Below are 12,886 nucleotides of genomic sequence, written 5' to 3'. Positions count from 1 at the left end.
GGACTTTGTGCTGCTTTCAGCTACAGCTGATAAGGATATCATGAGACTAAAATAGTGTTAAATAATTGTTAATGTTTAACTGCTAATAATTCCTTGTTTAGAAGGCAAATTGATCTCATGAAACAGTGACTGGTTTACATTTTCAAAAACAAAATAGTTACAATACTTACAATAGGTATTGTTGCTCCACAGCAAGTACTTTCTGTCTCATTGTTTAGACACACAGTCCTGGTAACATTCTGGTGCTTCCTTATGCTTAACAGCCTCCTTAACTGACTGATCAGCTCCTGTATTTCATTTTTAAAACATACATACGGTTCATACTACAAAAAGTTTGGACTCTACACAATTTTTGAGTGAATTTGCAACAGCATTCTAGCTACCATCTTATGCAGCAATCATTAAGTATAGGTACTCGATTTAAGATTAATTACATTGTACCCTACAATGAATGCAAAGCCCTGCTCAATTCACTCAGGTAATTATCATTGCAACACCCAAACAGAAAAATTTTGGTTTCCACCAGACTAAGTGTGTGAATGGGTACACACAAAAAGTTTGGCTTAATTTATAGCTGCTACTAATCATTCCACTTATTAAATACTGTATCTCATAATTCACTTTACAAGTGAAATTGTAGGCAATCAGAAAAAGCAGCTATCTCTGTTCAGAACAACGAAATGAAAGAAAAGTCTTGCAAGCGAAAACTGATCTACAGGTTTTAAGGGAGGAGCTTTTGGTTTCTTTGTTTGTTGGTTTTTTTTTTAATCAGACCATTGTGGCACCACAATGGTGTCACACTGCAGTTCCATTAAAAGGAGGAAACAATTGCATACACCTCCTAGAAACTGAAGTTAATAAAGAAGAAATCACATAATAGACCTTCAAATTTAGTGTTCTTCTTAACTTGTGAAAAGACTGAGCATTTGGAAAACTTTTAAGAAGAGAATATGCATAGAAAAGAAGTTACTTCTGTAATTTACAAGAAAACATCGAAAGACATTTCAGGAGTTCACCAGGAAGTACAGCCACAGTGTTCTTAGTAAATATTTTCCTTAATTCCACCTCTAGTATTCAGTAAGGTGTGGCATAAAACCAATTGCACATTGAAATTTTAAGACCTACCAGTATTTGCAGGTGGTGGGCTCAGACTCTTAGTTCAAAAGCAGAGGAACTCATAAGGAATTTCCCCATACAAGAATTTTAGGTATCGTTAAAATAAGTCTTTTTTCCAGGTACTGTTTGTTAATATTTTATAAAACCTCAGAGTACTTGTTAATCAAGAGAGTTTCTTTTAGTCTTGTCCCTTCCTTCAAATGCTTCAGCATTAGGAGAATAACTCCCAACACCACTGGACTAAAAATGCCTTTTGCAAGAGTCACCAAATGACATCACCTACAACTACAAAGACTGTACTGGTGCGCCAGTATCGCTGATTTTACTTGTCTAATTCTAAAATCTCAAATTCCAGGTTGTTTCAAAATAACAATGGAACTTAACAAGAGACACTGTAAATTGTGTATTTACACTATAAACAACTTCTACTGCATTTGCAGCTTTGCATCAATAGTTTAATATAGGTATTTTAAAAGCACCCTTACAAACAAAAGTATTGCACTGGCATTATAAAAATTCACAGTAAGTTTAACTTCCAGACTTTGGTAAAACAGTGCAAGAGCTTTTCATTGTGCAAGAGCTTTTTATCCAAACCTTCCAGGGTTTTAAAAATAATAATAGTTAAAAACCACAACTATATGACAAGCTGCAGAGATTTTTCTGGGAATTGGGTTCAGTTCTCTTTTAGTTCTCACTTCTTAAAGAGATTTTGTGTTGGTTTTTTTCCCACCATTTCAAAGCATATCCAGTCCAACACTGAAATAGGTGTATTTGGCAGAGATATGACTCCATGTGTCCACTTTATGCAGAGTCCACAGTGCTCACAGAGATTATTCCACAGTGAGAGAATCCTACTGCTTTGAGCAGGGAATTCTCTTTCCACAATTTGCAGCACTTCCCCCGCTTTTTGAGGCAGTAACTTCAAAAGGCATGTCTTCAACAGATCCTGAAGATAATACAGTAAGAAAAGTTTACTCAAAAACATTCTTAACACAGATGGTCATATAAAACTCTAAAGTGTTATGTGACATCAATCTTAGAAGTACTTTTCCTCATGTTTAACAGCCAATTGGGACCCAAATGAAAGATCCAGCAGGTCAACAGCCCATTTCCAGTAGTGTCTGAATCTCTTTTCAGACTCAAGGATCCTAATCTACTTGTTATTCCTTTAGTATCTTGAGAATTCTCACACCCTTCTCATTCATTTTTACTGTATTATTTTTAAGATGGGACATTGGAACAGCAGGCAATATTCCATTAATAACTTCCAAGAGTTATTAATGGAAGCTTTTCTAATGGCCAGTACACTGAGGGGTTTTTTGTTTGTTTGTCTGGGATTTTTTTTGCACGTGTGTGTGGTGGTGGTGTTTCTTCCTTCCTCTCTCCTGACAATATCTGCCCAAACACGTTTAACCCGTTTGGTTAAGTTCATAAATATCTCCAGATGGGGAGATATTTATCAGTAAGGAATGATCTGATTCAGACAGTTGTTTGTGAGAAGATATAAAGTACTTCAGATAAACTAACTTCAAAAAGGAACTCTCAGTTCTCTTTGGAGGTGCCACCATTTGTTACCCTTTATTCTACCTTGAAAGTAAAATCATAGAGTTTTATGTTACAATGTGTAACATAACTCTTATACACTCCCTCTGTTTTAGTTCCTTCTGAATTACCATTACTAATGCAATTGTACAGAAGTTCATTTCCTGTAACATTAGAAGCTGCTGTTTACTTGGGATAACTTGTACTAAAGCACTATACAGGAAATAACAAACCTCATGAGAATCAGGAACAAGACTTGAAATATTTAAAAATAATGGACAAGTCTCACTACTAGAAGTTCATTACAACAAAATGCACATCTATGTATGCATATTGAAAGCAGGGCCAATTACAGAGGTAGCAGATTATCTACTGATCTCAAGACCTGCAATTGCCATGATCTTTATGTGAAAAAGGTCATTTATAAATGTAATTTCTTGCCAGCAAATATGGATCTCTATCTGTCAATCCTAGACCCATTTCAGAAAAAAGAAAGTCTGAAAAGAGAATGACTGGTTTTCAACAGCCCGTTTTCTAATTGCAGATGTAGTTAATAATAAACTAGTGAGCAGTAACAAATCTTTGAAAGTTGAATTGCTGCTGTTCTTTTCTGCCTCCTACAAGTTTTCTATTAAGCCATACTTATCTATGCTCAATCTCCTTACTGTTAAAACTTCCTCTCAAGAAAAATGTTGTGGCTTTCATGAAAGAAGACCATTTCCACGTGAACTTTTCTGTACCAACAGTAGCTTCAGAATTTAGTTTCAAGGAGCTGCAGAAAAAGCTAATCTTGTACATAGTGAATCAGAACAGCCAAGTTGTTCAGAATCCTTGAACACAGTGCAAAAGTGTTTTTACAGTTCCTTCAACGAAGGATTTTACATAGTGAAGTGAAAGTTAGACTTTTTTTCTCACATGCTTTTTCAAGGCATGCTTCTCTTCCTAAATGATCATGCCATGTAAATGAACAAATAGGGAGATTTTGAAAGGCTTGATGATTTTCAGCTGGGCTTTGAAGTGGGACCTAGGCACTTTTTTTGCACATTGGATATTACTGCATCTTTTCCAGATGACTGAGGTTCAAGACAAGTAGTTTAACTAATGACTGCATTTACGAGCGTCAATCTATTAGCTAGAACTCTGCCCCCAAGTTAAACATAAGTCAGCATTTCACCTTTCTTCTTGTTCTCTTAGAAAGCTCCCTCATGGTGCTCAAGAGGGAGCTACCCCTCACAAGAGCTCATGGGGGTCGTGGTTGATGGCTGTTTCATTACACACCACTTCTGGCAGCATTTAGTTACTGTCGGGACCAGTTCAGCACCAGTTCAGGACCACGGGGCTTCTGTGCTGCATCGGACATAAAGCTCATCACGCTCACTGGGCTTTACTCCAGCTCCTCTTTCCCCGTTCTTAGACGGCCACAGAAAGTATCTTCCCACCCTGATCACATTCGGGCCATCCTTCTCTCTCAGTTTCTATTACCGCTTGAGCTAAGAAAGATTCCCCACTACTTTCATTTTAAGAAGCACCAGCTGCCAGCAGGTGGTTTAACACAGCAAGTATTAAATTAGACCTCAGGCGAGAAGAGAGCTTTCTGCAGTTCTAGACAAACTTTACGGCTCGCCCGCACGTTGCCCTTCGCTGGTCTCACCTGCCGGGCTCGGCGGGGCGGCCGCGGGGCCCCGCGGGGCGCTGCAGCTCCATGTCGGCGGGGCGGCCGGGCCCGAGCGCGGCCGTGAGGCGGAGGCTGAGCCCGTGCACCAGCCGCCGCAGCAGCGTGTCCCCGTGGCCCTTGGGCGCCGCCAGCCCCACGTCGTCCCGCAGCTCCTCGGGCGGCACCTCCAGGTTGCCCGCGTACCAGAACACCCACCAGATGAGGCTGAGGAAGATGCCGATGCCGCCCGCGTAGATGAGCAGGTCGGAGAAGAACACGTCGGCGAACACGCCCGCCAGCAGCACCGCCAGCCCCAGCGCGTCGAACGCCAGCGCCAGCCAGAAGGCGGCCACGCAACGGCCGAGCCCGCCCGGGGCCGCCATCGGAGCGGCGCCGCCGCCTCGGGCCGCCCGCACGTGAGGGGAGGCGGGCGGGAGTGGCGGGAGGGCGGCGCCCACCTGAGGGCACGTCCGGGCCGAGCCCCCCGCACCTGAGGGCACGGCCGGGACACGTTCTCCCTCCCTGAGGGCACCGCCAGGCCCCGCCCCCGCCTGCACCTGAGGGGGCGCCCAGGCCACGCCCCCCACACCTGAGGGCACCTCCAGCTCCCGCCCCGGTGAGGCGGGAACGCGCTGCCCTCAGGCGGCCCCGCCGCCCCCGCGGTGGGTGCTGAAGGCGTTTAAGGTTGATCTGTAGCGACCGAAGGCATTCAGGGGCCGGGGCGTCCCTTGGAAGTGGCGGTCGCTGCCGCTTCCGTGTGCAGGTGAGACGGGCGCGGCTGGACCCGTTCAGCTCTTCCAGCCGGGGCAGCGTCCCCTCGCTCGGACACCCGGGAAAGGAGGCACTTCATAAAAGCTGCTCCCCAGATGAGCACACTTTGTAGACCTCCACACTCGCAAGGAAGCAGCTGGTAGCAGACAGCAGAGATTTGCAAGAGTTTAACGTGCATCTGCAAATGCATAATAGACTACTTTAACTCCGAGCTTGAGGCTTATAAAGAGCAGCTGGGATACAACTTCAGGGCGACAAAGAGGAAGCAAGTTGTGGATGCAAGATGTAAAATTCAGCAAGCGAGCAGTTATGTGAAAGGCAAGACATGTATTTGGGTTCACCCTTGTGTTAGTTAATGACCTGGTACACACCTTTTAAGGCTCCCAAGTCCTCAAGCACCAGAACTTTATTTGGCTGAAGGATCTCTTGTAGTTGCTCTCACAAGGCCCTTATATATATAACAGTTTATTTAACGATGAGTAAGACACACAGTTCCAGTAACTAGAATATCAAGCTGACGGGAGGTCGGACAGGCTAAGAGCGCATGGAGCTTCCATGTTTTTGTGGAAGTACAGTGTGCCAAGAATGATGCTGCCCCAATGACATTTACTGTGACTACAGACTCAATTCCTTTCATAGCAGTCGGTTCACAGTTGAAAAGTTACAAAAGACACCAGTTACAAAAAGATACCACTAATCAAGCAGAATTTTTTCATATTCTCTAGTTTCTTTTACCACTTTTTGTTTAGCACCCATTTACTTCCTAGGTAGCAAACATATTGATATGGGAAGCCCTAAGAAGGAGAGGGGATGGGGTTTTTTGAATGGCAAATTAGGCTGGTTACATCCTGTTGATTGATCTTATCTCTTACTAACTTTTTCCTATTTGGATTCGAGTTTTTACAACCAGGACACTTCAAGACAAATCTGCCTTGTATTCTCACTGAGAAGGACATAAAGTGATTATCATACAGAGAACAATTTGGTTGCTCTGTAAAATTTCAAATATATCACCTTTCAGTCCTGATGTATTTTTCATGCCATTACAGGATGGGCTGAGATGTGGGAGGGGGGCTTGGACTCGAGAATTGGATTTTGGGGCTCTCAAACCATTACACAGGACTAGTTCACTTGTCTGGCACACCTGGAATTCATACAGCCTTTGGCTTTTTTCAGATGGAAGAAACAACAGTACTGCGACCATAATGCAGGAACACCCTCAACTGTTCTGGTAGCAGAAAAAAAGCCCACAAGTGAAGGTAAGGTTTTGCTTGATGTCAAAGTATAAATGGTTAAAGAAAATGTGTTTCATGCCCTTTTTTTTTTTTTTAAGACACAAATACTCCAGGTAAAAACAGCTAAAAATTACATTGTTTGGCTTGGTATCAGGCTGCTAACTTACAATATGTGTAGTAAGATCAATAAATGTCAACCTGTCTTCATTATATTGAAAAAATTATAGGAAAAAAAATGGTAGCAGCTATTTCACCTTTAAAAGCACATGTAGATTGCTGCTTCTGGCATGCATGAATTCTTGCTTCGACCCTGTTTGTACTAAGCTATGCTTCAGGAAATGTCACTTACAGAATATTTCTCAGCTTTTTTTCCCTAGAATAGCTCCCTCCCTGCCTTTTGACACTTGCAGAATTTGAGTGCTTTTGGTCTGGGCCAGGAAAAGATAAAAAGTGATAGGGCTGGTAAGACAGTGAGTTTATTTGTACCAGCTTGTAAATTAGAAGGAAACAAATGAATCGCTAAAGATCTTGGTGGAAAAAAAGCCCTTGGGATGGGATTTCTTAAGAAGGTATTTCACTTCATGAATATATTTGTTTACTAAAAATACACCACTGAATGACTACATAAACTGCATTACAACAGACAACTCTCATGCTGACTGTGGCACCCGCCCTTTCTTGGGTGTTTGCTTCGATGGTTTTGAAGACTTCTTGACTGACTGTATCGATTTGCCAGCTTTGGGTGTTGCAAAAGACTTCACTTCAGGTTTTTTTGGAGTCTTTTTCATGTCTTTTTCTTTTATTGCTTCCTTTGGCTTGCTGACCTGCTTGGCTTTTTTCTGTTTTGGTGGGGTCTGCAAGTCTGCACGCTCTCCTGCAACATCAGGTTTTGATTTTGGAGTCTCCAGAACTAGAGGTTGTTTCTTTCTCTTTCCGAGGGGTGTTTTGGTTTTCTTGCCCAAGTTGCCGCCTTTTTCTGGAGCTGGTTCCATTTTCTGTATTTAAGACAGACAAAAAAAATTACCCTTCCACCTAAGAAACACATTTCCTGTTCTTCAGGAAAGGAAAACCATGATAAATGACAAATGCTTTCTATCAATTGAACTGCGCCCTAGTCCATTTGAAGTGTGTTAACACACACTGTTACCTAAGGAGCAATGAGCAATTTAATACGTTCAAAATCTTTAGTTTTAACTGAAATATGAGTTTTCCAATATTATGAAGCAATTACCTCCATCTCAGCTAAACTCTTTGTTTGTATAGGGACCAGTTGTGGAATTTCTTCATCATCATGATCATCTGGTTCTTGGACTATTTCTGCTTTTTCTTTTATTGCAGGCTCCTGAGTAGCAGCAGCAGCTTTACCTTCAGTTGTCACAGTGACTTGACTTGACTTCAGTTTTTTAGCTGCCTTCTTCGGTTTCTTGGTTTTTCCCTTCTAGTTAATCAGAAGTACATCTCAGACAAATCCCCATAACATTTCTAAATGTATAATAGTTTTAATGTGGTTAAAACTTAGATGGTGTAGCAACATTCAATTAAAGACCCTTATTCAATAGACCCAGACCGATCAACCACATGTAAAATATGAAAAAATGCATTCCATGCAGATTATTATAAATAACTCACAACTACAATAGTGTCAAGATTACAGTCTTCAAGTTGAATTTTGATGTTCCACATTTACTTCAGACAAACTAACATAACCAGAATTCAGTATGAAGGAATAGCCAATTATTATTTTTTACAAGTATAAGCCCCCCTATCTATACAAATATGAGCTTCTGAATTATTCAGATGTCACTGATTAGCCAACAAAAAACAGATGCATAATCTGAAATCCACCTATATGTTAATGAGTGTATTTTTGGAAGTTCTAAGAATGAATCTCATCTCCCTTTAGTTTAGCACTAGAAACATTTACTTCCAGTTTGCTTTACAACCCATCAGGGAGTTTGCATAATTTCTTTATTATTACTGAGTATCTGAAGCACTGAGGCACTGATGGCCTAACCCATTTTTAGCCATAAATACCTGGGATCAACTGCTAAATGTTTAAACCCAACACTACAATGCATAAAAGGAAAACAAAGAACTAACTGCACCAATCTGACCTTATGCAAAGTTTGAAGAAATTTTGTTTTACCTTTTCTTCCTTCTTTTTGAGAGGTGGCTCTGTGTCAAGCTCATCCAGGTTGGAAATATTCGCAGTAAATATTGGAAGCGCAACTGATTTAAGTGTTTTGAGGTGAAGAATCTTCACATTTTTCCAATTCTGCAACAATAAAACCAGTGCATTATGTAAAAATAACAAGGCTGAATAGGAACCCACTGGACTTTAATGCAGTCAATCAGCAGTACCTTTGGTAACTTCTTAGCAATCACTTTTGCTGTTGCAATGACATTTTCCACGATCTCATCCACTTTCATTCCAGTGTGACCTATACGTGCTGTACTGAAACAAGAGAAGAGTAATATTTATGTGTGGGCAAATAAACATACTTCAAGTTACTTGTAAAGGAAATCTATAATTTCCTTTACTTTCATAAAGGATGGATGGCTATAACAGAAGTCTTTTGTAATAGCAGTCAGAAGAGATTCACCTGTATTTACCTTTCCATATTTGGATGTGGAACTTCTGCCTTATATTATGAAGCATATTCAAAATTTAGATCCTTTTAGGTACACAATACATGAAAAAAAATAGTACTAGCATATTTTGGAAATAGTTTTTATCTAATTTAACAGAAATACAGTTCTCTAAGATTGTACGTGCTGTTTTACAGTGAGAGGTGCCTAGAAATTCCTCTGGTATAAGGAAAAAAGAGACAAAAAGTAAAACTTTACAGTAAAATGTCTTAACTAGAACTACTGCTTTCTTTATATAGGTTAAGGTTCAAAATGGCCCATATTTGGAATGGTGACCCTTAACATCTTTTATTCACATATTAATAGAATAAAAAGAACTCACTTAAAATTCCTACACTTAAGGTACAACCATCCTTCAAGTGAAGTACTCGTGTATTTGTACTTACTAACAGCACCCTTTGTTGTTAATTGGGAGTGTAGTCCCTTGGATATGCTTTTGTAGTTCATTAGCAAGATTTTTGGCTTTCAGGTTTACAGATAAAGGTGCCCTAAAAAAGAATGGGAAAGGGTTAAAAAAAAAGGAAATAATTAGAAACCCCCAAAACAAAGCCAACTCCCTGCTTTACTAAGAATCTCATCCTAAAAAAGATAAGGAAAAACGGAGCTACACAATTTAAAGACCTACTTTTTCTTTTCATAGAAGTGTTTTCCCAGATGGGAGGGCAAGAGTCTCCTAATTCGGTTGTCAGATAAAAAGAGATCGAATCTGTTCAGGAGGCGACGCTTCGCTTCAAACATTTTATACTCCTTTTTGAGAGTCTTGTAGGAGATGATCTGCAATGCAAGTAACAGTTTAGTCCCCACTGCTAAAAATGCAGCCTAGAACGCTCCTTAGAACTGCACAGAATCGTTATTTTAGAATGCTGAAGACAATCAAAATGTACTCTATCCTTTTCCTATTGTTTTAAGGATCAAACAACATGGATGTCTTGCATAGTAACTGAACTTGAGTACATGGTAACATCTAAATCAAGGTTAAATACAACAATAACATTATTTTATAGTTTTATTGCTAGTAGCATAAACAATCCAATCCAGCTGCAAAGGACTCAATTATTCAAGCATTTACTATACCATCAAACACTTTTCTTACCTGGCTAATACTTCTGATTCCATTCTGGATTAAAAGTTTTCTGTACAGATTTTCAGTCTGTTCTGCTGACAAATTTGGTTCATCCTTTGTGAAAAGGCAAACCTCAGCTGTTTCTGGTCGAATGCCATGGGGCAGTGGTCTACAATGAGGATGTGAGACAGACAAAGAATGTCTAATAAAAGAAGGTTTTTCCATAACTAGGTCTACACTGAGAGATCATTACCCTTTAACAACACAAGGAAACCCTTGCATTTCCATTCTGTTAACTACTAAACATCCTTAGTGGAATCTCAATTAATTTATTTTCTCAAGCTTCAGGATTGAAAGGCACATACCTTGTAACTGGCAACCCAAAGAATCAGTATTCTCTGTGCCTAAGGATGGCGCAGCCCAGCTTCCAATTACACCAAAAGTGGGGCTAAAGCGGCTCTCGCTGAAGGCACGGGAGCAGCCAGGAGCGGGCCGTGGCAGCCAAATCCCTCACGCTCGGCATTACCAAAGTGCTCTTTCCCAAACCAAAGGACACGAGCAACCCCTGTACCCACACAGCCGCCGGTGAGTTTCTTACATTCTGATGAGTTTTGCCTCCCGCGGGACCTTCCAGACCGTCACCAGCAGGTGAACACTCTCGTTCTCGTTGAGCAGCAGCGCGTCTCCCTTGGCCTTGCTCCTGGCGAAAGCGAGGAGAGCCTCCACTGCCTTCTTCACCTGCAACGGCACCAGCCGTGGATAAACCCCAGCCCGGCCCGGCCCCGCTCCAGGTGCTCCCCCCCGGCTCCCCGCGGTACCTGGGCGCTCTCCAGCAGCTCTCTCCGTCCCGCCATGGTCCCGCCGGTGCCACGTGCGGCCGCTGCGCCTGCGCGGGCTCCTCTTTCCGGGTCACGGCGGGGCCCGTCCGGGGCGGGGCGGTGCGGGGAGGGCGAGGCCCACGGGTCCCTCTGGTCCGGGACAGGGGCCGGGGGTGTTTCCCGGGAGCATCGTTCCCGTCCTCGGAGCCAGCCTTGTCCCAGAATGTCACGGGCTAATCGAGTTTGGAGCAGAGCTCCGGAGGCCGTCAGTCCGTCCCGCCCCGGCTGCAGCGCCAGCCGGAGGTCAGGCGGGGATGCTCAGGGCTGTGTCCAGCCCGACCTTCCCAGCTCCAGGGATGGAGGCTGTGCCAATGCCCGAGTGTCTCAGTGCTCCATTTGTTTCTGGACTTCGGGTAGAGGACAAGCCATTGTCTTTACCCTGTTGTCCAAACAGTTGCTACCCATGTCTTCAGATTCCTTCTTTGAAACCTATCCCTGATTTTATCTCCTGTATTACTGTCCTTTTGCACTGGAGTGCTGTTGTAAGTTCCCTGTTTTCCTGTGTATCAGGAGGAACTGTTTTTATGATTGGAGAAGGATGTCCTTAAAGAACTGCTGCCAGCTTCCCTGAGCAACTTTCAGAGCTGCCTTCCGTGGGATCTTGCCTGGTGTCCCAAGTATGTCCCATGGAGTCCAGGGCCTGCCTTCTGCTCCTCATCTTCCTCACACTCTGTGTCTTGAACTCTGCTATTTCCAGGTCACTGCCATTGAGGCAGCCACTGATTATCACATGCTAAACCATTTCTTCCTCATGTGTGACTAATAAAGGCACAATTGCTGCATCTGCTGTTCAGTTTGGGAATGCACTGTCTGACTACATGGAAGTAGCTTAATTTTAGGATGCTTATCCCGTTGAGTTCCATGCTGAATAAATACATTGTTCTGAGATAAAATCTGGCCTGGAATTATTTTGCCCTCATTCCCACAGTGCTGTGTGTGCCTTGGCAGCTTTGCCTTGTCTGCATTCATCACACAGGTAAGCTGCTACCTGGGTAACACAGCTATGCATCACCAGGGTTTAAATATGCATGTAATTAGGAGTCTGAGTCATTCACTCATCTCTAGATCTTTTCTTGCCCTTTGCCTTTCTATTTATGGTTTTATTCTTTCTCATCAGATGTCTTCCAACAAAATCTGTTGCTCCATCAGCATGCAAAGAGAAAGTACAAAGAGAAAGAAACTAAAATACCCTAGTTTCCTGACAAACTGCTTCACGTAGTGGTTTATATTTTCATTCTACTGTTAGTGTTTTTTAGAGCAACAGTGGAATAGTTGATGGCTTCAAGACATATCCAGACTTATGAAAGAACTATATGGACATAAACTGATTTTAAAGAGTGGGGGAAAAAAAATCCTATTGTGATATTTGAACAAAATAAATGAAACTGTCTAAGAAAAAGAAAAGCTATCCTTTGTTGCCATGTTGTTTGAAGTATTGATTAGAGAAATTACTGAAGGTGAGGAACATGCCCAAAGAGGGCAGACTCATTAAAATCTTTTCAGTACTGGTAGAATTTGGGCATGTGGTGTTGTATATTCTGATAACTGTATTAGCCATACTTCTTCTTTGCATATTTTAGAGCAGCCCTATTTTAATAAAACATCAACATACTAGTGTGACATGTTAAAACAAAATAGAAAAAGTTGGATGACTGGAACATCTCTCTGAAAATAAGCCAGGCTAGTCTTGCAAGATACAATTGAACAGCATGTTTGAAGCCCAACTGTACTGGGTCAGTATAGCATTAATAGGATAAAACTAAAGGGACTATTATTAGCAACTCAAATTCAAATTTTTCTCGTCAGTCTCATCCAAGTTCATTTTTCTGAACAATTTTAGGTCTGACATGACTGAATTTTACTAGATGTGATTTAACTGCCTTGGTATAATCATTTTCTCTGGAAAGGTACTTGACATAGCTAACAGACCTGCCTTGGAAAAATTAAGTTAATCTCTGGATAAGAAATATTTCAGCTT

At 41.8% G+C, this 12,886-nt stretch overlaps 2 protein-coding genes and 1 long non-coding RNA gene across 3 annotated transcripts; 1 reads left to right on the top strand and 2 right to left on the bottom strand.

Moving 5' to 3' along the window:
* Positions 1-1,549: 1,549 nt before the first annotated feature.
* TMEM238 (transmembrane protein 238) lies at positions 1,550-4,849 on the bottom strand. The gene is made up of 2 exons (XM_032703724.1): positions 4,310-4,849; positions 1,550-2,062 (listed from the first exon to the last, which is right to left on the bottom strand). The coding sequence occupies exons 1-2, from the start codon at positions 4,693-4,695 to the stop codon at positions 2,053-2,055; spliced, it is 396 nt and encodes a 131-aa protein (XP_032559615.1). The 5' UTR covers positions 4,696-4,849; the 3' UTR covers positions 1,550-2,052.
* LOC116794741 lies at positions 4,433-12,312 on the top strand. Its single transcript, XR_004359872.1, has 3 exons — positions 4,433-5,075; positions 6,260-6,342; positions 10,373-12,312. It is a non-coding gene; the product is annotated as an uncharacterized LOC116794741 (long non-coding RNA).
* On the bottom strand, positions 6,773-10,957 carry RSL1D1 (ribosomal L1 domain containing 1). The gene is made up of 9 exons (XM_032703723.1): positions 10,849-10,957; positions 10,629-10,768; positions 10,061-10,199; positions 9,593-9,741; positions 9,354-9,455; positions 8,680-8,773; positions 8,465-8,593; positions 7,550-7,756; positions 6,773-7,313 (listed from the first exon to the last, which is right to left on the bottom strand). Exons 1-9 carry the CDS (start codon positions 10,882-10,884, stop codon positions 6,969-6,971), a joined length of 1,341 nt encoding a protein of 446 aa, XP_032559614.1. The 5' UTR covers positions 10,885-10,957; the 3' UTR covers positions 6,773-6,968.
* Positions 12,313-12,886: the final 574 nt, after the last annotated feature.

Source organism: Chiroxiphia lanceolata, chromosome 16, assembly GCF_009829145.1.
Source record: "Chiroxiphia lanceolata isolate bChiLan1 chromosome 16, bChiLan1.pri, whole genome shotgun sequence".
NCBI classification, from domain to species: Eukaryota; Metazoa; Chordata; class Aves; order Passeriformes; family Pipridae; genus Chiroxiphia; species Chiroxiphia lanceolata.
This window is presented reverse-complemented; position numbering and strand designations above follow the sequence as displayed.

Bases quoted from the DNA above. Each gene is read 5' to 3' on its own strand.
- TMEM238 (XM_032703724.1), bottom strand. From the start codon at position 4,695: ATGGCGGCCCCGGGCGGGCTCGGCCGTTGCGTGGCCGCCTTCTGGCTG.
- RSL1D1 (XM_032703723.1), bottom strand. From the start codon at position 10,884: ATGGCGGGACGGAGAGAGCTGCTGGAGAGCGCCCAG. The intron at 8,774-9,353 runs GTAAGTACAAAT...CTCTTGTTTCAG, and splicing joins AACAACAAAGGGTGCTGTTA to TACAGCACGTATAGGTCACA. The intron at 7,757-8,464 runs GTAAAACAAAAT...CTGATTAACTAG, and splicing joins TCAAAAAGAAGGAAGAAAAG to AAGGGAAAAACCAAGAAACC.